We start from the raw sequence: 26,467 nt of genomic DNA on the forward strand, positions 1-26,467 counted from the left end.
CTGCCATTTCATTGTTGATTGCCATAGCAGAAGCATCCACCTCACTTGTTTAACTAGTGCAGCTGCAGGTCCTGACATGTCCCCAGTCATTTGAACAGGACATCACAGAGGAATGAGGCATCATGTTTTCAACTAGTCAAATACTGAAATTACCAATCAAATGGTCCTTAATGTTGGTCCTCAACTGATCCAATATTTGAGATGTCCCTTCCCTTTTCACATTTCTTTTCTCTCTCTCTGGTTCACTAGATCTGTTTGTTTTCTTCTGGTTTTGTTTTCCAGTGGTATCATATATTTTAATTAGAATCACAGCTATAACCCTGCGAGATGTATTATTTTACATTTTCACATGGATTGTGGGAGATGTTCTTTTCAGTGGGAAGCACCTCTCATTTTTCCTTTTCTTCCTCTCCCTTCAAAGACTCATTGTTACAGACAAGATTAACTTCTTCCTCCACATCTGAATAGTGCAATTTCAGTTCAGTTCAGTGAGACTTTATTGTCATGACAAGGTATGCAAGTGTTCCCAAAGTGTTTAAAAAAAGAGACAGACTGACAGATTCCTTTGCTCTTTGCTTGCAGCTTTAGCCTGAACCAGTAAGTATTCCAGAGTCCCTTTCCCCTTCAGGGGCCGAGCATGCTGCCTTTGCAGCAATGCCAGTGTAATACAGGTATGAGGAGCTCTGGGCCTTCATTCAGGTCCCTGCGTGGCAGCACATTGTGCCTCCTTGAGAGCTTGGCCAACCTCAGTGATGCTTATTTTTAAGATGTGGATTTCCTTTCTTGAGTAAAGAAAATGCCATATTTAGCTTATGTTCATGCAGCTTTTGACCTCCTTGAATAGCACTCAGATACCACAGTGCTGAGTGTGTTATAAATACCTGGATAGATAGATAAAGTGTACTGATTTGATTAGTTGGCTTTAAATAAGGTAGAAAGACAGACCTAATCTGCCTGGCCTGCTTTCCCTGTCTTATATGCCCTGTTCATCTTGCTTGTCTATCTGGTTGTACATTTCTAATGTGTCCATCACTGTAGTATCTAGGCACCTTTTAAAAGCAGAATTATATGAGAAAATTTAGTCAGCGTTTACCATGGTTGTTTGTCCTTGTCCACACTTGCAACTGAATAGTGTTCAGCACCAGTTCAAATGCACTCGGTTGGCTTGTCTGCACCAGGAAATTACGTCCTATTAGCTCACCTCCCTGAAGAGTCACATGACGTATAGAAAGGGACAATGGTGTGTACCGTCATGTCACCGTAGAGTTAGACACAACCAGCTGACAATGTTACACTCAATGTTGTTATCACAATTCTTCAGGGTTGTGTTCCAACACAAAGTAAATTCCCCATGTATACAACTTCTTTGCTGACACCTGTTGGCAGCACATGGGTAGTTTCTTTAATGTAAGCAGTGCCTTAGAGGTGAGAGAGTAGATCTGTTCAGTCCCATCATTGGTCTTTTTGCTGATTGTGTTTATAAAGGAGCCAATGAACTCAAGTTTCCATGGATTTTTGGGAGGTGAAGTGGACTCCCATCCACTAACTGATTTGACAGCCGGGGGACACCAATTGCTGGTGACTTTAATCTATCAGTCTAGAAGTGAAAAGTTTCCCTTTGTCAGTTTGCTGAGTTTTCCAGTCTTCTTTGTATCATAGGGACACAGTCAACTTGAAATCTAGTTACTTTGAAAACAAGATGAGTTATCGGTAGTTTCAGGTACAACTGCCCCTGAGTGTGCTTGCCAACTTGTGTGGTCTTACAATCACATTTTCCTATTTTCCACCTGGTACTAACAAGGCAAATTGACTAACTATGGCCCTGATTCTGCAAGCACCTGGGCACATATGTAATTTTACATGTGTAAGAGTTTGCAGGATCTGGCCCTAACTGATTGTATACAAAGAAAGATTATAGAAAATAACTTTTTTCTCTCTTGAATCTTTATCAGTTGTAATAGTGTTAACTGGTAAAAAAAAAAGAAAAAAAAAAAACCAGCTAGAGGCTGATTTTAGTTGTTGATGACCTTTTAATTATCCCTTCAGAATGCACATCTTGTAATAAACAAGTTCCACCATCTACTCTTTGTAAATACAGCCAGACAGGTATTAGAAGAATCAACACCAGCATTAGGGCTTTGATCCTGCAAAGACTGATGCATGTGAGTAATATACACCCATGGGCATAGCCATATCAAAGTCAAGTACATATGTCTTTGTAGAATCAGTGCCTAAGAGATTAGTCATTCACCAAAACGACATTATTGTAGCGAACCAGACAATAAAGAGAGGGATCATTTTGTATAAAAAGAAATGAATGTAACTACAGAAAAATATACCAGAATCAGAGAGATTGTCCATTTTCAGCTTTCTCTCTAAATATATTATTTTCTAGCGCGAGATGATTTATAGTTCGAAAGACTTTAAAAACATATTTGAATCTTACACTCTTTGGGGTGGGGCCGTCTTATTGTACTGTGTTTGTACAGCACCTACCACAATGACTGGGGCTGCTCGGTACTATCACAGTACAAAACATCATAATCTATGGTTGAAATGACTGCTCTCTGAATTTAATAATAATGTGGTGTTTACCTGCCTGAAATGGGCTCTCCCTCTGCTGCTTTAAATGCTGCTTCAAGTCATTTTTGTCAGATAGCTAGCCACTGCTAATCTCCACTCAGGTATTCCCTGCTCCCACTGTCACAGCTGAACATTATAAGTATATGATGCATGTAACATTTATGAAATTCAGCAGTTCAATGATATCAGCTCACTGAAACCATAAAGAAAATGTTAAAAAAAAAACTGCACTCCTTAGTCCTTCCTCTACTTCTGGCATGAGTCTTAGCCCTGGTCTACACTAGGACTTTAGGTCGAATTTAGCAGCATTAAATCGATGTAAACCTGCACCCGTCCACATGATGAAGCCCTTTATTTCGACTTAAAGGGCTCTTAAAATCGATTTCCTTACTCCACCCCTGACAAGTGGATTAGCGCTTAAATCGGCCTTGCCGGGTCGAATTTGGGGTACTGTGGACACAATTCGACGGTATTGGCCTCCGGGAGCTATCCCAGAGTGCTCCATTTTGACCGCTCTGGACAGCACTCTCAACTCAGATGCACTGGCCAGGTAGACAGGAAAAGAACTGCGAACTTTTGAATCTCATTTCCTGTTTGGCCAGCGTGGCAAGCTGCAGGTGACCATGCAGAGCTCATCAGCAGAGGTGACCATGATGGAGTCTCAGAATCGCAAAAGAGCTCCAGCATGGACCGAACGGGAGGTACGGGATCTGATTGCTGTATGGGGAGAGGAATCCGTGCTATCAGAACTCCGTTCCAGTTTTCGAAATGCCAAAACCTTTGTCAAGATCTCCCAGGGCATGAAGGACAGAGGCCATAACAGGGACCTGAAGCAGTGCCGCGTGAAACTGAAGGAACTGAGGCAAGCCTACCAGAAAACCAGAGAGGCGAACGGCCGCTCCGGGTCAGAGCCCCAAACATGCCGCTTCTATGATGAGCTGCATACCATTTTAGGGGGTTCAGCCACCACTACCCCAGCCGTGTTGTTTGACTCCTTCAATGGAGATGGAGGCAATACGGAAGCAGGTTTTGGGGACGAAGAAGATGATGATGATGACGAGGTTGTAGATAGCTCACAGCAAGCAAGCGGAGAAACCGGTTTTCCCGACAGCCAGGAACTGTTTCTCACCCTGGACCTGGAGCCAGTACCCCCTGAACCCACCCAAGGCTGCCTCCTGGACCCAGCAGGCGGAGAAGGGACCTCCGGTGAGTGTACCTTTTAAAATACTATACATGGTTTAAAAGCAAGCATGTGAAAGGATTACTTTGCCCTAGCATTCGCGGCTCTCCTGGATATACTCCCAAAGCCTTTGCAAAAGGTTTCTGGGGAGGGCAGACTTATTGCGTCCTTCATGGTAGGACACTTTACCACTCCAGGCCAGTAACACGTACTCGGGAATCATTGTACAACAAAGCATTGCAGTGTATGTTTGCTGGCGTTCAAGCAACATCCGTTCGTGTGTTATCCTCAGGAGAGTGAGATATAATCCATGGTCACCTGGTTGAAATAGGGTGCTTTTCTTCAGGGGACACTCAGAGGAGCCCATTCCTGCTGGGCTGTTTGCCTGTGGCTGAACAGAAATGTTCCCCGCTGTTAGCCACGGGGAGGGGGGAGGGTTGAGGGGGTAGCCACGCGGTGGGGGGAGGCAAAATGCGACCTTGTAACGACAGCACATGTCCTATGTATGTAATGTTAACAGCAAGGTTTACCCTGAAAGAGTGTAGCCAGTGTTTTATAAAATGTGTCTTTTTAAATACCGCTGTCCCTTTTCTTTTCTCCACCAGCTGCATGTGTTTCAATGATCACAGGATCTTCTCCTTCCCAGAGGCTAGTGAAGATTAGAAAGAAAAAAAAACGCACTCGAGATGAAATGTTCTCCGAGCTCATGCTGTCCTCCCACACTGACAGAGCACAGACGAATGCGTGGAGGCAAATAATGTCAGACTGCAGGAAAGCACAAAATGACCAGGAGGAGAGGTGGCGGGCTGAAGAGAGTAAGTGGCGGGCTGAAGAGAGTAAGTGGCGGGCTGAAGAGAGGGCTGAAGCTCGAATGTGGCGGCAGCGTGATGAGAGGAGGCAGGATTCAATGCTGAGGCTGCTGGAGGACCAAACCAGTATGCTCCAGTGTATGGTTGAGCTGCAGCAAAGGCAGCTGGAGCACAGACTGCCACTACAGCCCCTGTGTAACCAACCGCCCTCCTCCCCAAGTTCCATAGCCTCCACACCCAGACGCCCAAGAACGCGGTGGGGTGGCCACCGGCCAACCAGCCACTCCACCACAGAGGATTGCCCAAAAAAAAGAAGGCTGTCATTCAATAAATTTTAAAGTTGTAAACTTTTAAAGTGCTGTGTGGCATTTTCCTTCCCTCCTCCACCACCCCTCCTGGGCTACCTTGGTAGTCATCCCCCTATTTGTGTGATGAATGAATAAAGAATGCATGAATGTGAAGCAACAATGACTGTATTGCCTCTGCAAGAGGTGATCAAAGGGAGGAGGGGAGGGTGGTTAGCTTACAAGGAAGTAGAGTGAACCAAGGGGCGGGGGGTTTCATCAAGGAGAAACAAAGAGAACTTTCACACCGTAGCCTGGCCAGTCATGAAACTGGTTTTCAAAGCCTCTCTGATGCGTACCGCACCCTCCTGTGCTCTTCTAACCGCCCTGGTGTCTGGCTGCGCGTAACCAGCAGCCAGGCGATTTGCCTCAACCTCCCACCCCGCCATAAACGTCTCCCCCTTACTCTCACAGATATTGTGGAGCACACAGCAAGCAGTAATAAGAGTGGGAATATTGGTTTCGCTGAGGTCTAAGCGAGTCAGTAAACTGCGCCAGCGCGCCTTTAAACGTCCAAATGCACATTCTACCACCATTCTGCACTTGCTCAGCCTGTAGTTGAACAGCTCCTGACTGCTGTCCAGGCTGCCTGTGTACGGCTTCATGAGCCATGGCATTAAGGGGTAGGCTGGGTCCCCAAGGATACATATAGGCATTTCAACATCACCAACAGTTATTTTCTGGTCTGGGAATAAAGTCCCTTCTTGAAGCTTTTGAAACAGACCAGAGTTCCTGAAGATGCGAGCGTCATGTACCTTTCCCGGCCATCCCACGTTGATGTTGGTGAAACGTCCCTTGTGATCCACCAGAGCTTGCAGCACTATTGAAAAGTACCCCTTGCGGTTTATGTACTCGCCGGCTTGGTGCTCCGGTGCCAAGATAGGGATATGGGTTCCATCTATGGCCCCACCACAGTTAGGGAATCCCATTGCAGCAAAGCCATCCACTATGACCTGCACATTTCCCAGGGTCACTACCCTTGATATCAGCAGATCTTTGATTGCGTGGGCTACTTGCATCACAGCAGCCCCCACAGTAGATTTGCCCACTCCAAATTGATTCCCAACTGACCGGTAGCTGTCTGGCGTTGCAAGCTTCCACAGGGCTATCGCCACTCGCTTCTCAACTGTGAGGGCTGCTCTCATCTTGGTATTCATGCGCTTCAGGGCAGGGGAAAGCAAGTCACAAAGTTCCATGAAAGTGCCCTTACGCATGCGAAAGTTTCGCAGCCACTGGGAATCGTCCCAGACCTGCAACACTATGCGGTCCCACCAGTCTGTACTTGTTTCCCGAGCCCAGAATCGGCGTTCCACAGCATGAACCTGCCCCATTAGCACCATTATGCATGCATTGGCAGGGCCCATGCTTTCAGAGAAATCTGTGTCCATGTCCTGATCACTCACGTGACCGCGCTGACGTCGCCTCCTCGCCCGGTAGCGCTTTGCCAGGTTCTGGTGCTGCATATACTGCTGGATAATGCGTGTGGTGTTTAATGTGCTCCTAATTGCCAAAGTGAGCTGAGCGGACTCCATGCTTGCCTTGGTATGGCGTCCGCACAGAAAAAAGGCGCGGAATGATTGTCTGCCGTTGCTCTGACGGAGGGAGGGGCGACTGACGACACGGCTTACAGGGTTGACTTCACGGAGGGTTCCAATAAGAAATGGTGCACCTAAGTTATTGTTCTTATTGGAACAAGGAGGTTAGCCTGGCCTCTGATTGATACATGGCTAGATCTACCTCGCTGCACCTTCTCTGTGCGTGACTGCAGTGTGACCTAGAGGAATGAGTCCCCTAGACAGGGGAGAAGGCAAATGAGTACAAAACAAATCTGGTCTATTTCTTGTTTTGATCCACTCCATCTATCTTTTACATCTTTGGCTGGCAGCAGACGGTGCAGAAGGACTGCATGCCATCCACATCTCATGGCTGCTCGGCAGAAGACGGTGCAATAGGACTGCTAGCAATCCATATTGCCTGCTTGCTCACCATAAGACGGTTCAATAGGACTGACTGCCGGACTAAAAAAAATGACCTGGTCAAGTCACTAAAAATTTAGTCCCTGCGCCCATGTCTGCCCAGGCGCTCCTGATCGACCTCACACAGGCAACCAGGAGTACCTCGGACATGACGAGGACGGCTACCAGTCGTATTGTACCGTCTGCTGCCACAAGGCAATGGGTTGCTACTACTGTGTAGCAATGCCGTACCACGTCTGCCAGCACCCAGGAGACATACGGTGACGGTTACCTGAGCGGGCTCCATGCTTGCGGTGGTATGGCGTCCGCACAGGTAACTCAGGAAAAAAGGCGTGAAACAATTGTCTGCCCTTGCTTTCACGGAGGGAGGGAGGGAAGGGGGGGACTGACGATATGTACCCAGAACCACCCGCGACAATGTTTCAGCCCCATCAGGCATTGGGATCTCAACCCAGAATTCCAATGGGCAGCGGAGACTGCGGGAACTGTGGGATAGCTACCCACAGTGCAACGCTCCGGAAGTCGACTCTAGCCTCGGTACTGTGGAAGCACTCCGCCGAGTTAATGCACTTAATGCACTTCTGTGGGGACACACACACTCGAATATATAAAACCGATTTCTAAAAAACCGACTTCTATAAATTCGACCTTATTCCGTAGTGTAGACATACCCTTAGGGCTTTGAAAACTGTTTAAGCTAAACAGGATCGAGGTACTCTTACTCTGAAATAGAAGTGTCCACACATGGACTATGAAGAAACGTCTGTTCCTGAATAACTCCATGTGTAAACAAACCCATATTGAGGAATATATCTTATTCAGGGTATGTTTTCCAGGCCTTACTCAGCTTGCCAAGCACTTAGGTTAATAGCAGCCTTGTGGGCTGCAATGGGATGACTTGTGTGAGTCAGTACTTAGCAACATGATGGCGGGTTGCATGATCAGGTCCTTAGACTGTAAACTCTGTGGGGAAGGGAGTTTGTCTTCTTCTGTTTAAGTCCTGTGCATACCCATGGCACTATATACATAAATCATCATCTAATTCAATAGATAAAACAACAGGAATCTAGCAATTGAAAATACATGTAGGATCATTTGGGGTCCACCAGTGCATAAGAGCCTATTTGGAATGGTCATGCAAGGTCCAAGGCATTTTTCCCCCATATCATCCCCAAGCATGATTGGCAGACATCTTAGATACATATATGAGTTAGAGAAGGGAAGATGTTGCTCTCATTTACTGTGGTTTCCAAGACTGCTAGAGATTGCCACTTTTTTGTGTCACATGAAAATATAGGCTATATAGAGGGAAAGTAGAGGTAGGAGAGAGACCGGAAGTTTTGAACTGGGGCACATGTCTTTCATGGTATATTAGATAATTAGGAGGTCAACAGTGATGTGAGGTCAGATTTGCTAACGGGATCACAAACCACCATAGCAGAGTTTTCAAAATTGACCTTAACACTGTTACTCATGGCTCTTTCATGATGACTTCTTGTAAAAGGTAAATGAAAGGGCTGAATTTGTAAAGAGAGAAAAATGAAACTAAATTAGTCACATAATAGAAAGAGGGTCTTACAGCTAAGACCCTGAACTCAGGAGATTTGGGTTGAATTCCCTGGTCTGCCACAGACTTCCTGTGTGATCTTGGGCAAGTCACTGAGCCCCTCTGTGCTTCAGTTATCAGGGGATAACACTTCTTTTCTCCCACACTTTGACTATCACTTTAGACTGAAAACACTTCAGGGCTGGCACTGCCTCTGACTATGTATTTGTACAGCACCTAGTGCTTGAAGGGCCTCAGTTCAAGTGGGGGCCTCTAGGAGTTACTGTAATACAAATAATAGATCATAGTAATCTATATAGAGACTTAACAATTGTGAGTGCTTTTATAGTAATAGAAAACTATTCAAACATTTGATTCTCTTTAGTTCACCCTGTAATGGGCAAATTGTCCCTCACTTATGCCCAGGCTAGGGGATAGGATGATATAAAGATCCTTTTTCTGGGGCCCTCCGTACAAGGGCAAGGGCAAAATACATCTCTCCACTACAGGTGGAAGGGTAGGAGCTGCTCCTGGTGTATCCAATAAGGATGCAATCCATCTGAAAAAGAGATGGAGAAGGGCAGGGGGCTGGCTGGCTGCAGATAGATGAGAACATGGCTCATCTCTTTGCAAGGCATAGTACAGCATGTGTACTTTACCTGTGCTCCCTGGGACTATTCTGCCTAGGTACTTTATCTGGCCCTCATCACTTCAGTAGCTACGCACCTCAAAGTCATCAATGGATGTTAGCCTCACAACACCTCTGTGAGGTGTGTGCATGTGAGGAAAATGTGATCCCCATTTTGTAGATTGGAAATTGAGAGATAGGATAGATTAAAACTGAGGTCACACAGGAAATCTGTAACAGGGGTGGGAGTAGAATCTTCTGATTCTGTCTATCCCCTATTCACTAAGACCTTGTCTAGCCTACAGAATTTTTGTCGACAAAAGTTATGTCAACACTCAAAAAGCACTATAATAAAAATTGGTCTTGCATGTGCACACTCACTGCCTGTCAGCAGAGTGTGTCCACACTTGGGGCACTAGCATCGACAGTGTGAACAGTGCACTGTGGGTACCTATCCCACAATCCAGCGTGACACCTTCTACCTCTAGGTCTTGTGGGAAGGCAGAGCGGATCGCGGTGCATCTTGGGACTGGGCTCAATGTCTCATGATGCATTACTTTCTGTCCCAGCATTCCATGGGCTTCTGGCTTTCTTTTGCGGCATTTTTCAATGGCCCTTGTTTGCTGTGTACCCCAGCATCTTTGTGAGAAGGGATGGATCCTACACTGCTCTCCTATGCTCTGATAACTGTCATGAAGACATCGCAGATGGCAGTGTAGTTAATTGTGAAGTTCCTAACTGAAGAAGATTCCCAGTTGCCTGACATGTTGTGTGATATGGATAGGAGCAATTTTAGATTGCTTTTGGCATTCACAGAACAGCTGCAGAGGGTAGACCGTCACTTTTGGACTCAGGGAAACAAGCACTGAATAGTGGGATCGTATCGTCATTCAGGTGTGGGATGACAAGCAGTGGCTACAGAACTTTCAGATGCAGAAAGCCACCTTCCTGGAACTGTGTGTAGAGCTCACGCCACCACTGCAGCGTAAGGACACCAGCATGAGAGCTGCCCTATCAGTAGAGAAGCACGTGGCAGTCACTATGTGGAGGCTGGTGACTCCCGACTGCTACTGGTTGGCCGCAAATCAATTTAGAGTCGGGAAGTCAACCGTTGGGCCTGCGTTAATGCAAACGTGCAGGGTAATTAATCGCATCCTGCTATGAAGGACCGTGACTCTGGGAAATGTGCATGAAATAGTGGGCAGCTTTGCAGAAATGGGTTTCCCTAACTGTGGAGGGGCGATAGATGGCACACACATTCCAATTTCGGCTCCAGATCGCCTTGCGGTGGAGTACATCAATGGGAAGGGGTACTTCTCCATGGTGTTGCAAGCGAATCAGGGAGGCTTTGAGACAACACTTTGAAAATGAGAACCAGTAATGTATATCTCTGCGCTTGGTGCTGCAATGTTACTTTATATGTAGTTTTCCTAGAAAGCAATGGTGACATTTGGGGCCTTACATTCCAGTAAGCAAATGATTAAACTGCCTGTGGATGTATCGGTAGTGCCGGCTATCTCAATTTGTAGGAAACAAATCAAGATGAGTTACCCTTCAAAAACGTTGCTTTTATTGCACAAGAAACACCGCCCCCCCACCTCTCCCACACACCCCCCCCCGCCACACACACAAAGATGCTTGGTGGGAAAGGAGGTACGAGGGAAGGGCAGACTTTCAGAGCTGTGTGCAGGTCCCGCTAGCATTGTACAAGTTGTCCAAGGGGGTGGAGTGAAGGGAAAACCCAGAAGTCCCAGAAAGCAGTAAGGACTGTGTGGGCAGGGGGGGCGGGAGGAGCATGGAAAAGAGTTCTGAATGTGCTGCAGGGGACGGTGGGCACACATCTGATCAGTCTGCAGCATTATTAAGGATTTGTGTAGCATCTGTGTTTGCTCCTCCATCACTTTAATCATCCGCTCAGCAGCGTCCTTAACAAACTCCTGATTTTCTTTTCTGTCCTGTCTTTCGGCTTCCCTCCACTCCTTTTGTTCCCTTTTCGCTGCATTGGAGAAGTGCAGTACCTCCTGGAACATGTCTTCTTTGCTCCATCTTGGGCGCTTTCTTATCTGGCGCAGCACAGATGCTTGGTCGGTATGTGGGGGGTGTTCCTGAAGGCCACATCTGCCGAAGCAAAAGGAACAATGAACAGAAGCATGATTGTTAAGTTCACGCACAGCACTGAAATATTTCAGTAAAATATACCTTTTGTAACACCGCTCCAGAGGTGTCTAGTCAGTTTAAGCAGTTGCTGTCCAGTGAGCAAGAAGCAGGAGAGCCTGGTAAGTGGCTGTGGTTTGTGTAGTGCGGAGGTGGTTTCAGGGTATAGAAATGTGAGGCTGCCTTATGTCTCTCGTCGGGGTGGTTTTATTTTGCCGCCAAAACAGGGCATTTTTGTCGCCAAAAGTCGCATCGCAGTGTGTACGCATCCACTGTTTTGTCGACAAAAGCTGCCTTTTGTCAGCAAAACTTAGTAGTGTAGACAAGGCCTAAGTAGAATATCTTTCTCCTTCCCCCCCTAGATTTCCTCAACAATCCCTTTCTCCAGAAAAATACCTTGACTGAGAGCTGTGGCTAAATACCACAATCTAGCCCAAGGGCTTAAGTATATTGTTTCCCCTGTAAAAGTTTAAATCACTCTGAGGAACACCTAAAGTAGTTTTTTTGACCCTCCTCCCCCATGCATAAGACATTGTTAATCGTTAGCAAATTTCCAGTGGTGGGGAAAGCATAAAAGTGAAAGACAGAGGTAGAAAAAAGCTGTATGCTGTGCACTGTCTCACACCTTCTGCTGTTTTCTGCAGATGTATACCACTTACTCCTCTTGGTTGCACAGCGGCATAGAGGACATAGTACTTTTATCTTTTTTTGGTTTTCTTAGTAGTTGTTATATTGGCAAAATATAGTTCATCTGCTCTCACAAGTGTTTAAATTGGGTTTCACTTTTATATAATATTAAGTTAAGTGTTACAAAAATGGCTGAAAGTCAGTGTACACACTTGGATTTCCTTTAGCAAATGCAGAAAAGGACACTATCGATTTTAAATCAAGTCAAGTTTTGAAAATGAATTGAAAGTTTCCAGCACTGTACGTTTGTGTCATATTTGTGAATTAAAAACAGCTTTTCCTATATATTTATTCCCCTCCATTGCTGTGGAATAGATCCATAAACAAAAGGGGAAACTAACTTACTATATAGGAGGAAAAGGTGAAATTGACTGGTAGAGCTGGTTGGAAATTTTCCTGTAAAAAGAAGAGAAATGAACGGATGAAGGGAGATCTAAAATACGTTCACAGTTTTGTCCTCCCCCTTTTCTGACCCAGCTGTATTGACTATACACAAAGTGGTTTCAAATGCAAAAAATAAAGCAACTGAAAAAGAAGAGGAAAATATTTACTGTACTTAATATAATTATATATGTAATATACATTGTTACAGTAAACCTAGGTGTTACTTGTGACAATAGTTGGTAAAATAAAACAATGCAGATAGATATTTGTTGTTTAATTCATAGAGTTTAAGTTGACCTTTTAACTTTTAGTAAACAGAGAAACTTTCCAAGGAATGTTAAAGCTCAAACCATAAGCCTGACTTTTTGAAAGCCAGCATACTTCACTAGCAGCTCTGGAACTGCTGTTCTGTATAGCCCATCCTCCACACTAATTAACTAAATACAAAGTATAGGCTAGAACATTAGCTGAAACAATATGTCACTCATCACAGTGCTCAGGCTATTGTGCCCAATAGGAACACAGCAGTTCAAATGGACTACATTTTTGCTCATGTGCATGTTAAGTGAAATTAAACCTTTAATTCTTGGATTAACACACTCAGACCATTAACACACAAAGCACATCTCTAACAGAAATGGCTTATTACCAATATTAATTAAAAGCACCTCTCCTGACCCTACATTATCTTTTTAAACTAGGCTATTTTTAATGAAAAAAACTCTCCATTGTCTGAGGTCATTTGAGGTATGCCTTCACTTCAAAGTTAGCCTGGGTGACTGGCATCTGGATCTGAGCATCCAGGTTAGCCTGGCCCTGGTGTGAGCAGCAGATTGCAAAACCACACTCAAGTTAACATATCCTCACTGGTGTTGCACTCACCCAAGTGTGTGGCTAAGGCTTCTGGGGCAGTGCAGTAAGCTGAACTGTCTATGATTCTTTCCCAGTGACTTGTGGGAGAACTTATCTGTTCTACTTGACACACTGGGCACTGGAAGACGATCAGCACTCAAGAGCTTTAGCCTGTGTCCTCATTGCAAAGTGAGCAAGTTACCAGGTTGAGTGAAAGCAGCACCTGGGCTTTAGCTTGTACCCCTGAATGGGATAGCTAGGGCAGGTTGAAAGCACCTCTAAACTTGGATCAGGGGGGTTTGGGTGTGGATGGGAGCTGAGTTATGGGCAACAGCACTCTGTAAACTCTGCAATGAATACATACATACCCTTAGAAACAGCGCCCCGCCCACTGAAGTCAATGGGAGTCCTTCCATTGAATTCATTGGCCACTGAATTGTGCCTTTAATTATTAGAGAGATCATCCTCTGTCCCTTGGGGATACCCAAAGAAGAACAAATTCCAATAGTTACACTAAACATGAAGCTCTTGTTATGGGAAACATGAAAGGAAAACCTGAATTGCTCTGTGAATTGCTCATCCTTATACTACTCAAAACAGAATGTAATGTCAGTACTTTGAATAATTTAAGAGACAAAAAGTCCCAAAAGAAAACCTTAAGAATTTTCAAGGATTTGACATAGTTTAATCTAATTACTGATGAGTCTCACTATAATATGTTGGTTGTTGCTCAAATAAACCAACTCTGACTGTTTCTCATTGTCTCCCTGACCAGCATGGTCTGGAATTTTTCTGAGAGCTACGTTACGTAAAGCATATTGATGGGCTTGTTTATATATTAGAAAACTTGCACCACTGTAACTAGAGCTTTTCTCCAAGAAGAGTTGCATGGTTTTAATTAAAGGTGTGAATTTAAACTCCTATAGTTAAACTGGTGCAGAAGACTGGTGGATGCGCTGATTTGGTTGATGAATAGCTTATTTTGGTGTACCTTAAGTCTATTAGGAACAGGAGATTTTGCCTCTATATGGCATTGGTGAGACCAATTCTGGAATACTACATGCATTTCTGATGTCTACATTTTTAAAAGGATGTTGAAAAATTTGAGAGGACTCAGAAGAGCCCCAAAAATGCCTGGAAAAAATGCTTTATTATGAGAGACTTAAAGAGCTCCATTTGTTTAGGTTATCAAAAAGAAAATCAAGAGGTGACTTTGATTGTTGTGTATATAAAGGAGTCTTTATTCTAGCAGAGAAAAGCGTAACAAGAACTAATGGCTGGAAGTTAAAACTAGACAACTTCAAATTAGAAATAAGACACAGTATTTTAACAGTGAGGGTGATTAGCCATTGGAACCAACTACTTAGGGAGTGGTGGATTCTCCATCTCTTGATGTCTGCATGTCAAGACTGGACGCCTTTCTGAAAGATATGATGTAGCCAAACTTGGGAAATTGGGCTCAATTCAGGGGTAACTGGATGAAATTCTATGGTCTGTGTTATATTGTCTTAAAATCTGTGAAAAAGAATAAGCCTTTTGCAGTTGTTTAATTAAACTGGGGCAAGTTTGTATGTAGGCCTCAATCAATTTAGTTACACTCATGAGAAAAAAACAACAACATGTATATGGTATCCATAGACTTGACCTGGATCTGCTCTGTATCACCTCTCAGTAGGGCAGGGGATTTGGTATGAATGAGTCTAAGGTCCTATCTACATTATGAAAACTACCAAACTGTGGGACAAAGCCTCTGTGGTAAAACCCAGATAAGACTAAACATGATTTTGCCTATTAAGGTGGCCAGGTGCCTGGTTTTCGACTGGAAAGTCCGGTTGAAATGGGGACCTGACAGTGTCCAGTCAGATCTACTGACTGGACACTCAAAGTCTGGTTACAGTGGGAGGAGGAGGCAGGGAGGCGCCAGGCCATCACCCACGCCAGGCCCTACTCAACTGGGGCCGCCTCCTACCTGTGTTGGACAGCTGCAGCTCCCAGCCCCGGCTCTGCAGACGAGTTCTTCCTGACCTGGGCCGGGGGGAAGCAGTAAGCGACAATGGGGAGGGGGAAAGAGGAGTGGACAGGGGCAGGGCCTCAGGGGAAGAGGCAAGGCAGGAAAGGTTCCAGTACTCCTGATGGAGTGTCCTTTTTTGAATAGGTTGGTAACCCTATTGCCTATATAGCTGTGACCTTTTAAAGATCCTTTAAATCTTGCGAGGGAATTGGATTTCACATCTTAACTAAAATATTTAGATGACTGTTGACAGACAGGCATATTAATAATTTGCAAGGATAGTGTGAAAGACCTATTTATAGCAATTTTGGCTCAAAGGGACCTGCGCAAGTACCATCTGTGGTTGAACAAATACAAAATTATACCCAGGACAATAATAATTAATGCAGCTTCATCCAATTCTCTCTCCCTCCCTTTTGTGCAGTCATATTCTCCCTGGCTGCTGCCTCCACCCTAGGGAAATTCGGAACTATCATCCTCCACCAATGCAGCAACCTTGATGGTCAAAATGTCTACACTACGGTCTCCACCATTACTACCACTGGGGGAGCTTCACTGACTGAGAATTACAGGTCACAATTTTCCTAGCCTTCAGTTTGCTTCATTTCAGTGATGGATAAAGTGATATCTGTATGTGTAATCTCTGTCATTTTGAGATCCCCTGTGATGAAAAGTACTATATCAAATGTGAGTTCTTATTATTATATGATCATGTCTGTGCCTTTTAAAGAAAGCAAACTCCTAGGAAGGCCTTGAAGATGAAAAATTACAATAATCAAGCCTGGAGAAGACAAAAGTGTGAATAAGACTTTCAGCAGAAGTGTGACTGAGACAGTGTTGAATATAGGGCAATATAGCGAAAGTGTTAATAAGCAGATTTACAAAGACAGGAAATGTGAGAAACAAAGGTAAGCTCAGGATCAAAGAGAGTGCACAGAATTCTTTCTTCAGACTTAAAATGGCAACAAAGACTTAAAACCACCAGCACAAATGTTAATAACTCTTTGGCAATGACCACCTTCAGAATGAAATATTTTATGAAAAGATAAACAGAAATACTAAGAATCCTTACCAACAAGACAAGTGCAATCTGGCTCATCTCAATGCATTTGTAACCCTTCTTTTTTATTTGTATTAAAAAAGGCTTGGCCAAATTCTGATCCACGTATACTGTGGTAACTAATGAAGACAACGGCATAACTGTGGATTTTGCACTGTTGTCACTGCGAGAAGAACCAGGCTCACTGTATCACCTTAATAATTATCAAACTTTGGCATTTCCATTGTTGCGTCTGTGCAAAGGTATTGAATCACATTAGTGAGTTAAGATTCAAAACACGATTGAGAAAGGTGATGTCCCCATTTTAACAAAGGGGTTAACTGAGACACACAGAGGTTTAAAGGGCACCACCAACTTGAAAGCAGATCATTTTTAAAAAATGAATTAAAAGTTGTCTCAGATGTTGCACCTGCCTCTGAGTCTCCCCTGCCAATGTTGGTGGTTTCAAATCACATTTTCCTATTTTTAACATTGTTCTCTCCCCTGTTGCTGTGAAACCCACGCAAACAATAGGGGAAGCTGCCTGACTGTGCGGGGGAAATAGTGAATGTGACTGCACCCAAAGTGCTGGCACATACACTAGGTAAACAAATGGAAATCTTCTTGCTCTCAAACCCGTTCAGGTATAGTAATGTTAGCTGTTACTTGTGATAATAATTAACAAAATATTGTCAGACAGGAGTGTGTTCTTCAAGTTCACAATGCCCCTTTGGGTGTCTTTGGCACAGGTCACACAGGAAGTCTGTGGCAGAGCTGGCAGTGGGACTCAGGCTTCCGACACTCAGCCCTGTGTGCAGATATATAGATACTGACCTAGATAAAATCACAGAAGGGCTGTAAAGAACCTTCCTGGTCTCTTGCATAGAGCAGGTTTATGCTTTGCACTAAACCCAAAGAGCTAGATTATCTCCTGTGTTGAGAGATCCTCAGCCCACTGCATAAAGGAGCCAAGGAAAGGCACGTCAAGGAGCTGCTTACAGGTCCCTGATTCTGTGGGCTATCAGATCTCACTGTGGGGTCCAGTGACTGCTCCAGTTTGTAGGAGTTGAGAATAGGTAGAGCAGAGCTCCACTTCAGCCCTGACAAGCCCTCTGCTGCCTCTGACATCCCACCTATACCTATGCTAAGGTGAGGCAGTTGTCACAGGAGTTGTCTGGCAGTTACAGCCAGAATCTAGTTGCTTTGTGCTGCTTGAGCGGTGTAAAGGGGTCAGATCAGAAACTTGAACCTGGCCCCAAATGATATGTCTAGACTAGGTTTGCAGTGCCTCAGTCTAGTCCATTGCTTTGTCACTAGACTCTCTATTACAGGTTACTTATTTAATATTGAATCTAAATGTTCTGTTGTCCAGCTTGAGGCTGTTACTCCGTGCTGTACCATCTTCAGTCCAATGTTCTTATCCTTTTTTCAGTGATTCCCTCTCAAGTGTTTGTACATGGCTCGTCCTCTCTTCATTGTTTCCTTTCAAAGATGAAAATGGAGTCAATGGAGCTCTGTCAGGTAAGAATTTGGCCTATGCAGTCACATTTTCAGAACACAGATGTTGCAGTTGCATCCCTAAGATACACTTGTGTACAAACTCTCTCTCTCTCACACACACACACACACACACACGACTGTGCCCAGCTTGCGTGGGTGCAAAAGGGAGGAGGTACAAGGAACCCTTTCCCCTAATGCTTTAAGGCCTTTTTCGTGGGCTGATACGATCCTGCTGGCGAGTGGAGACACTGCTCCTGGCTACTGCTGTTGACAACACCAGCCTCCCACAAGTGAGTGGGGCGGGGTGACTGTAAGAGTCAGCAGAGCTGGCTTGCTGCAGAAAGTGAGCACGCTCTACCCTTTCAATTCTGAGTGAGCCTGAATTCCTGCAAAAAGAAAAGGAGTACTTGTGGCATCTTAGAGACTAACATGGCTGCTACTCTGAAACCTGAATTCCTACAGTGGCTCCAACTATGGCACAACCTTACCTCATCCCTTTACCTCACCACCACCAAGTGGCCAGCTGTTTACAGCAAGCTTCAGTCTCTCTGCGGTCAAAAGCTAATGGTGTGTGCAAAGTACTTGCATGCAGAAATAACCCAGGTGTACATGCACTTATTTAAAGGAGAATCTGAAGCCCAGTCCTGCCCAAAGAGTTAGATATAGTGCAAGCACTCTTTGAGGCTGCTGGAGAGGATAGCAGGAGCTCCATAGCAGTGTGTGCTGCAGTCCCTTCTATCTCACAGGCCACCCACATAGCACTTTTTCCCAACTCCTACATGTTACTGCTATGGGATCTCCCACAGAGAAGGGTGCATCTTCTGCGTGGCACCCGCTTTGTATCTAGCTCCCTCACTGTGCTTCAGAATAGCACCAGTTTTGTTACCATTTTGGTCCTTAGTTCATACCATTTCCTGTGTGTACTTGCACTTTAATATCTTATTGGTGTATCTTAAGCCCCTATATTTAGAATGATGCCCACAAATTCCTTTAATTTGTCTTCATAAGTTATGCCACCAAACCCATTTTTTCCTCTTTATTGGCCTTCATTGGTTTCCCTATAGTTTATCAGTCATTTTATAGTGAGGATCTTGGATCTGTACACTGTACTCTATGTGCAATTTCCTGTTGAGTTTGGCTAAGCTATGATAAATACAACCACAAAAATATTCTACATTTATTAAAATAGAAACATTGAGTTTCTTATCTACAGCCACAGAAGCCAGGAAATTCAGAATTAGTTAAAAATTCTAGACTGACAGGGCTGTTAAATGACAGAGGGGTGGGGAGGACATACCACAACAGTTAAAGACAGAATGCAAAGCCAGAGTTTTAGGTTTAACTTTGAATTTTCACTTTGTGCCCTTGGCTTCGTGGCTTGTAGGTATAGTGTGGTGATATTTGCTTTTGTTTTACTGCTGCTTTTGCAGTACTTAAAAGAAAAATAACAGCCTGGTAGTAATGCTAAAATATTACTCTACAAACCATCCAAAGCCCAATGCTATGGCCTTTACACATGCAAAACACTGACTGAGATCAACGGGAATTTTGCAGGAGTAGGGACTACAGAATCAGGCCCCGGGATGGTAAAAGATGGAAGATAAAGCATCAGGACTATGCTGGAGATATACAAGTATTAAGATACTGACTTTGGGTGCCCAAATTTGAAAGGGACATAATCAATTTAAAAGTCTCACTTTTGTCTGATTTTTTTTTATATACCTATTATAGTTACAAGTAACAAGATTGCTACAGTTGAAAGAGATTAGAGAAAGGTACTTTCTTCAGTCTTTTCCACTTGTTTACTTTATGAACATGACAGTACATTGTGCATAGTCATTTTCATTGTTTCCCCTGTATAGGCACATATAGTCAGATTCACTTTGCGTGCGTGTGTGTCCATTTTTCTAAAACAGGAAAATGTAATGTAAAACTCTCACCAAAAAAAAATAGTGGTGGGGATTCAGAGATAGGTGTAGTACCTGAAACTGACTTTTAACTTGTTTTTTAAATTGATTAGTTTCAGGTTACCCGGTCCTTTTTAAGCATTGCTTTAGGGTGTAAGCTATTTGGAAGGCAGTCAAGTGCTATGTATATTGTTGTTATAAATGAGGAATGGAATAAAGTAGTTATGGACTGAGTATAGCACTCAAAAGTTATAATGTATATGATAGGGTAAATGTAGTCTTTTTTGGTGTAAGAACCGGATGGAATGCCAGGGCTATATTTTCCAGCACCCTGTCTCTGTAAGGTTTGGAGCTCTGCTGAAGAGGTCACATTTCTGGTGATCAGGCTGTGCTGCTCTGGGAGCTTGTGCAAAGTCTGTGTTTGTTGGATTCTGCCAAAAATGTTTATACAGTGTTCCAGTTTAAAACAGCACCCTGATACCAGAATGTGACATGAGCTCTGCTTATAGAGCCTCTCTCCTCACTGATGCTTTGTTTTATTGCATGCTTTCTGAATACAACAAGTTGCTTTCTTGTTTCTATTGAGAGAGCGGAGAATAGGGAAAGGGTGGGGAAGAGGGGTGGAGAAGAGGGGGAGGGGAAGAAAACAGGATCCTGGAGGCAGTGCTCTCTCCCGCCAAGCAGGAAAGGGGAGATCCACATATTGAAGGCCCCTTTAGTGCAGGACTGCTTTAGTTTGTAGACTACATACTCCACCAATGCAAACCAATAAAAACAAGAAACAAGGGAATGAACAGCTAAGTCATTCAACACCTCATCTACACACCCATCACTGATTCCTCTTCTGAACCTCAGCAACCACCCTTCTGCCACACATAACCCACATGTCTCCACCCTGATCCTGAACAACTAACAGGCAGCCTTCACTCTAACCATGTTTATTTATGGTTATATGTTCATGTCCTTTGAGTAATAGAGGGTTGGTTTGATAGATGATATTGTACTTAGTTCTCTATATAGTTTTGTACTGGTGTATGTAAACGAGGTACATGAAATACTAGTTTGCGGATAATGACTCTGAGATTATTTTCACCCTATAATGGTTAGGTAAAGTTATGTGAATGAGTGATCCAAGTTGTGATTGTTCTAAATGTGGTGGTCATTATAAGAATTGAAATCTGCATTTGTGTGCACATTGATGTATTACACTTGTGATCTCAGTCGAGGATGCCAGCTGGTTTTCAGAATGAGGGTGGAGATACATGGGGAAATGGGGAAATTTTGTTCCCTATCAAAAATTTCACAAAAAAAGTTACATGGAAACTTCAGTTGGCCCTTGAATTTTATTGTGCCAATTTTGGAGAATAAATTAAATCCTTAAATTATGAAGCAGATTTTATTCCTGCTTTAAGTAGAAATTGTAAAGCAACTTCAACTGTGGTGTTGACAGAGCTGGTAGAAATTTTTTAAACCATTTTTTTTAAATGGTCTTTTTTTATTTCAGATAAAAAATTTCCCCCATAACTGTCAACGTTGTCAGAATTTTTTTTGTTTTTGTGAAACAATTAATACTTTTTTCCCCTATATATTTTGGGGGTTTTTTTAATCAGAAATGTAGCCCAAATGGTTGCACTGTCAACAACTATTTTGATAAAAATATTGATACTGATGTAAATAAAAAAATTAAAATATCACATTATGGGGGGATTATGAAAAGGTTTCTAAAACAAAAAATGGGGCCATTCCAAATCCTTAAAAAGAAAAACAACTTCAAAATTTTGAATTTTTTGCAAAAATAGACTTTCATATTTCAACCAGCTCTAGTTGTTAAAGTTTTGTAGAAAAAAAGATGCAGAAAATGGGGTCCAGGCTCTGAACATCTTATATCCTAAAAGATGTAGGGTGTACAATTACCAGAGGTAATTTGAGTTCTGTGTGGACACTAGCATACTTGGCAAAGATTAATTTGAAGTCAGCTCCAAATGCAGGGGGCAGTGTGGAACAAGGCATTGGGCTGGGAGAAAGAAGCAAATAGAGCAGATGGGAGAAGAGTTTGTGAAGAGCTCAAAATGCAATATTACCAACTCCAAGCATTCAAAAATCATGAGTCAGGCACCCCAATATTATGAGATTGACTTAAATAATCAGGAGGGTTTTTTTAATAATAAGTTTGGGATTCTTTTTATTTGCCTCCTAGATTTTGAGCCATTAGAGTACACTTGGATGATGATTTCAAGCATTTTCTGCAAATCTGTGAGGGCTAGAAACGTCTATTTAAAAATAAAAAAGAAAGCTGACATTCTTGTAAAATAACATGACTCCAGGAGCTAAGGCATTAAGTGAGACACCAAATATCAAAAGTCACAGGATAAAATTCTGACAGTTGGCAACTCTGGGATTTGAACAGGGAGTAGGCAAGAATTATATTGGAGATATAGGCCTTGATTCAACAAAGCACTTATGCAAATGATTAATTAAGTCCCTCTCTCTACAGCAAAGCACTTAAGTATCTGCTTAAAATCCATGGAAGTCACACCAAGTTAAGTGTATGCTTAAATGCTTTGATGAATCTGGTTGCTACAAACAGTCATAATATATCACATTACAGCTCTACAGGAACGTGTTCAAATCTGGGATGGGTAAACTATCTGAGATAAAACAAAAACAAGCTCACCCCCTCAAGTCCTATTATTATAATTTATATAATTATTGTTCAAAGTGCTTAATAGTCACGTAAAAACATAAGATCCCTGCCTGAGCAGTTTACAGTGTAAGTTAACCTCACTTTAGCTGACCCTATTTAAAATTCTAAAAAGTTTTGATTAACTTATTTATTATTTAGTGGTTGTTTTTCATTTTCAAACTTCTGCTGTTGTGGGTTAACACTAGGTCTGGAAGTGGAAGTTCTGATGCACCACAGGAAAGGCTGTTCTCATAGTATTTCCTGCCTGGCTGGAAGCAGAAAAGTACCAGAAATCACATGAGAGCTAGACTTCCTGCCCAATTTTGGAGATTAAGAAGTCAGCTAAACCCTCAGATAACTACCCGATCACAAGGGTGCGTATCCAAACTAACCCTAAGCTCTGAAACTTATTAGGTCTGGCCATCACTACTTCATAGTTATTTGGGAGAAGAGTTTTGATACTTATCCTCTCAATGTAAACATTTTTTTAATGAAGTCAGAATGTATTGTCCTTTCCTTAAAAAAAAAAAAAAAAAAAAAAAAAAAGAGGGGGGAGGGGGAATGCAATCATCAGAAAATATGCCTTTGGGTAATAGTTTTTTGTTTATTTATGGCATCAAACTACAATGAAACTATTCATTAATATTCCTATTATTATTATTATTACTTTGCACTCATGAAACATCTTCCATCCAAAGATCAGTATTGCATAGAAAATTACTGTAGCTTCATAATAGCCCTCTGAAGTAGGTATTTTCATCCCTGTTTTAAAACTAGGCACTGAGAAGTTAATGGTCACATTTTCAAAAGGGGCTTCTAATTTTCCATGCCTCCATTTTTTGATGCCCAACTTTAGATACCTTGGATTTAATTTTCAGAAGTGCTGAGCACTCACTGCTCTAACAGGCCTCCATGGGAGCTGGAGGTGCTCAGCACTTCTGAAAATTGAGCCTGAGGCATTGTCATGAACTGGCTGACTCATTACCTGAAGCTGTGTTTATCTGCGGTGCAACATCCAGCCAGCAGAAGAGCTTCATAATCTTCAACACAGGAGAGACGTACTGCCAGAGGTGAGAGACCTCTGAGAGATGTAGTTAAACCACCCTAAGCCCCAGTGTTGACAGTGCTAGATCAACAGAAGAATTCTTCCCTCGACCTAGTTGCCACCTCTCGTAGAGGTGGATTTAGGGCATGGCTACAATTGCAGATGTAGAGCACTTGGAGTTAAACCAGCCCTCAGAGAGCGCAGTAGGGAAAGCGCTGCAGTCTGTCCACACTGACAGCAACAAGCATACTGGTGTGGCCACATTTGTGGCACTTGCAGCAGCATTGGGAGTGGTGCATTATGGGCAGCTACCCCACAGAGCACCTCTTCCCATTCTGGCGCTGTGGCTTGTAGGAAGGGTGCAGAGAGTGCGGGGCATTCTGGGTCCTGTCCCAACGCCCCGTGATGCATCGGTTCGCATCCCAGCAAGCCCTGTTCTTCCGTCCACACTTGGTGCCATCTTTCAACGTTTTTTGTACTGCGCGCTCTGTCTTCCCTTTCAGTCTGCAGGAATGGAGCCCGAACTGCTGAGGAATATGCTGACAAGTCTCGCCAGCACGTCACATTTGGCAGTCGAGTTACTCCTTAAGATCCAAACTGACAGTGAGGACTCCAACGATGATACAGACTCGAGTAACGAATACAACACGAGATTGCTTGTGGCATTCACGGACCTGCTCACCACCGTGGAACCCCACTTTCATGGGACTGTGTGATGAGCTTGTCCCCACCCTGTGGCACAAGGACACGAGATTGAGAGCTGCCCTGCCGGTGGAGAAGCAAGTGGCTATTGCAGTCTGGAAGCTGGCAACTCCAGACAGCTACCGATCAGTTGCTAACCAGTCTGGTGGGAAAATTGACCATTGGAATCGTATTGATGCAAGTTTGCAAGGCTATTAATCGCATTGCCCAACTTCTGGATGAGACCTTTGAAGAGATCACTGAGGCCAATTACTGCGATCTGAGAGAGCACATCAACGCCCTATTCCGCATCTAAGCATGCATGCAGCCCGAACCCTCCTCTCCCCAAGAGCCCACACCGAACAACTTCATTCCCAAAATAAAAGCCGCTTACTGGGAACCTCCTCTGGTGTTTGTCCTTCCCCAAGCACCGGCTGCTGCGACTGGCTACCTTCCTCCTGGCTTGAGAACAGCTCCTGGCTGCATGCATCTAAGGATTCCGGGGTGTCTTCCTCCACCTCAGCATACTCGCTCCCGCTTTGCTGCTGCTCCTCCTCCTCCTCCTGCCTTGTTGCACTGGGGTCCGAAGTGTCCATGGTGGTACTCGGAGTGGAGGTGGGGTCACCCCCACGTATCGCATCCAGCTGTTTGTAGAAATGGCAGGTGGCAGGGGCAGCACCGGAGTGGTGATTTGCCTCGTGGGCTTTGTGGTAAGCATTCTGCAGGTCCTTCACTTCAATCCTGCACTGCAGTGCGTCCCGGTCATGGCCCCTTTCCATCATGTCCTTTGATATCTGCCCGAAGGGATCGTAATTCCTACAGCTGGAGCGCAGCTGGGACTGGACAGCTTCCTCCCTGCAAACACTGATGAGATCCAGCACCTCGCCATTGCTCCATACTGGGGATCGCCTGGCGTGTGGAGACATGGTCACCTGGAAAGATTCGCTGAGAGCACTCCACGCCTGGTTGAGCAAACAGGAAGGGAATTTTCAAAATTCCCAGAGAATTTAAAGGGCGGGTCTGACAGTTGGTCACCTGAGGGCAGGACAGTAGAGTTCAAAATGATGACCAGAGTGGCTAGAACAGACATTGTGGGACACTTCTGGAGGCCGATCAGAGCGCATTAACAGGCCAGGGCGTCCACAGAGCGCGTTAACAGGCCAGGGAGTCCACACTGGCACTGGGGCACTCCAGCAGGGGCGCATCAAACATTATTCCACTCGCCGAGGTGGAGTACCAGCAGCACTCTACATGCCTTGCCAGTGTGGACGGGTCATGAGGTCCAGGGCTGCTTTAATGCACTGTAACTCGCAAGTGTAGCCAAGTCCTTAGTCACAGAGGAACCCCTTCCTTGTATCTATGCTACAGTTCCAGAGCGGCAGCACTGCAGCTGTAGTGTTCCTAGTGTAGACATACCCTCAGTGTGCGGTACACCCACTACACTACCAAAAATCCAGGAGACTGGCACGCATACACAACACTTACACCAATTCCCTGCAGTGGGGAGGACAGTCACAGCATATCAACGTGTGCTCCCAAAATCAGTGGCCACTTTTGAAAATGTTGGCTTTAATGATTTGTCCATGTTGGTCACTCAGGAAATCTGTGAGAGGTGAGAATAGAAACCAGATCACTTGACTCGTGCTAATAACAACAGCTCCATGCTTTCTGTCTCAATACCTGCTCTGAAAAGAAAAGAACTCTTATTGTAACGCTGTCAGAAGAATAATGTTTAAGGAAGAAAAAGGGCACTGAGGAAAAGCAATTTCATTTTGAAAAACCTTAAACAATGAGCTCTTGAGCACAGGTTCTGCTGTTTAATTATCTCATCCTCTGCCTGTAGGCACCCTGCAAATGCCTTCTGTAATGTTAGAGGTGGTAAGGTTTCAATATACAGCCCAATAGGAGATGCCTCAGAACCTGAGCCTGCAGCATCTTCTCACCTCTAACAGAGAGGAAATTGTATAGACAGCTGGCATGGCACATCTGCTGCGCAAACCTTCAGTGACATCTCTTTGGCTGTGCTATCGTGTAGATTAGAACTACATAATTAGAGAGCGTAAAACAAATAGATGTATGCATCTTTGCAGAGTACCATGTGAAGAGGCTACCATAATAGATAGCCCCTGTTTATCAGTCACTAGTGGCTAGTAGCCTGGACTTGTACAAAAATTGTGCTGACACATGTCAAAGGTCAAAATATGTCACATACCAAAGAACATGAGACACTTTCCAGTTTGCAAGCAGCACAATTCCTTCAGCGGTTTGCACCTCTTCAATTATTTTTAAAAATGTTTTTGATAAGCTGCCAATTTAAAAGGTGTGACTTTTCTCAGCCCTCTGCTCTTTTTAATGTAGGGATTTTTTTAAAAAAATTTGGTTTTGGGGTTAGGATTTTTGTTTGTTCATTTGTTTTTTTACCATTTTACATAAAATCAACATTATGATGGTCTCTCCC

General features: G+C 43.9%; 1 protein-coding gene across 1 annotated transcript; it reads left to right on the forward strand.

The window, feature by feature from the left end:
• Positions 1-637: 637 nt before the first annotated feature.
• On the forward strand, positions 638-4,910 carry LOC141981910 (uncharacterized). The gene is made up of 3 exons (XM_074943534.1): positions 638-671; positions 3,538-3,789; positions 4,369-4,910. Exons 1-3 carry the CDS (start codon positions 638-640, stop codon positions 4,908-4,910), a joined length of 828 nt encoding a protein of 275 aa, XP_074799635.1.
• Positions 4,911-26,467: the final 21,557 nt, after the last annotated feature.

The sequence above is a fragment of the Natator depressus genome, chromosome 2, assembly GCF_965152275.1.
Source record: "Natator depressus isolate rNatDep1 chromosome 2, rNatDep2.hap1, whole genome shotgun sequence".
Lineage (NCBI taxonomy): Eukaryota > Metazoa > Chordata > Testudines > Cheloniidae > Natator > Natator depressus.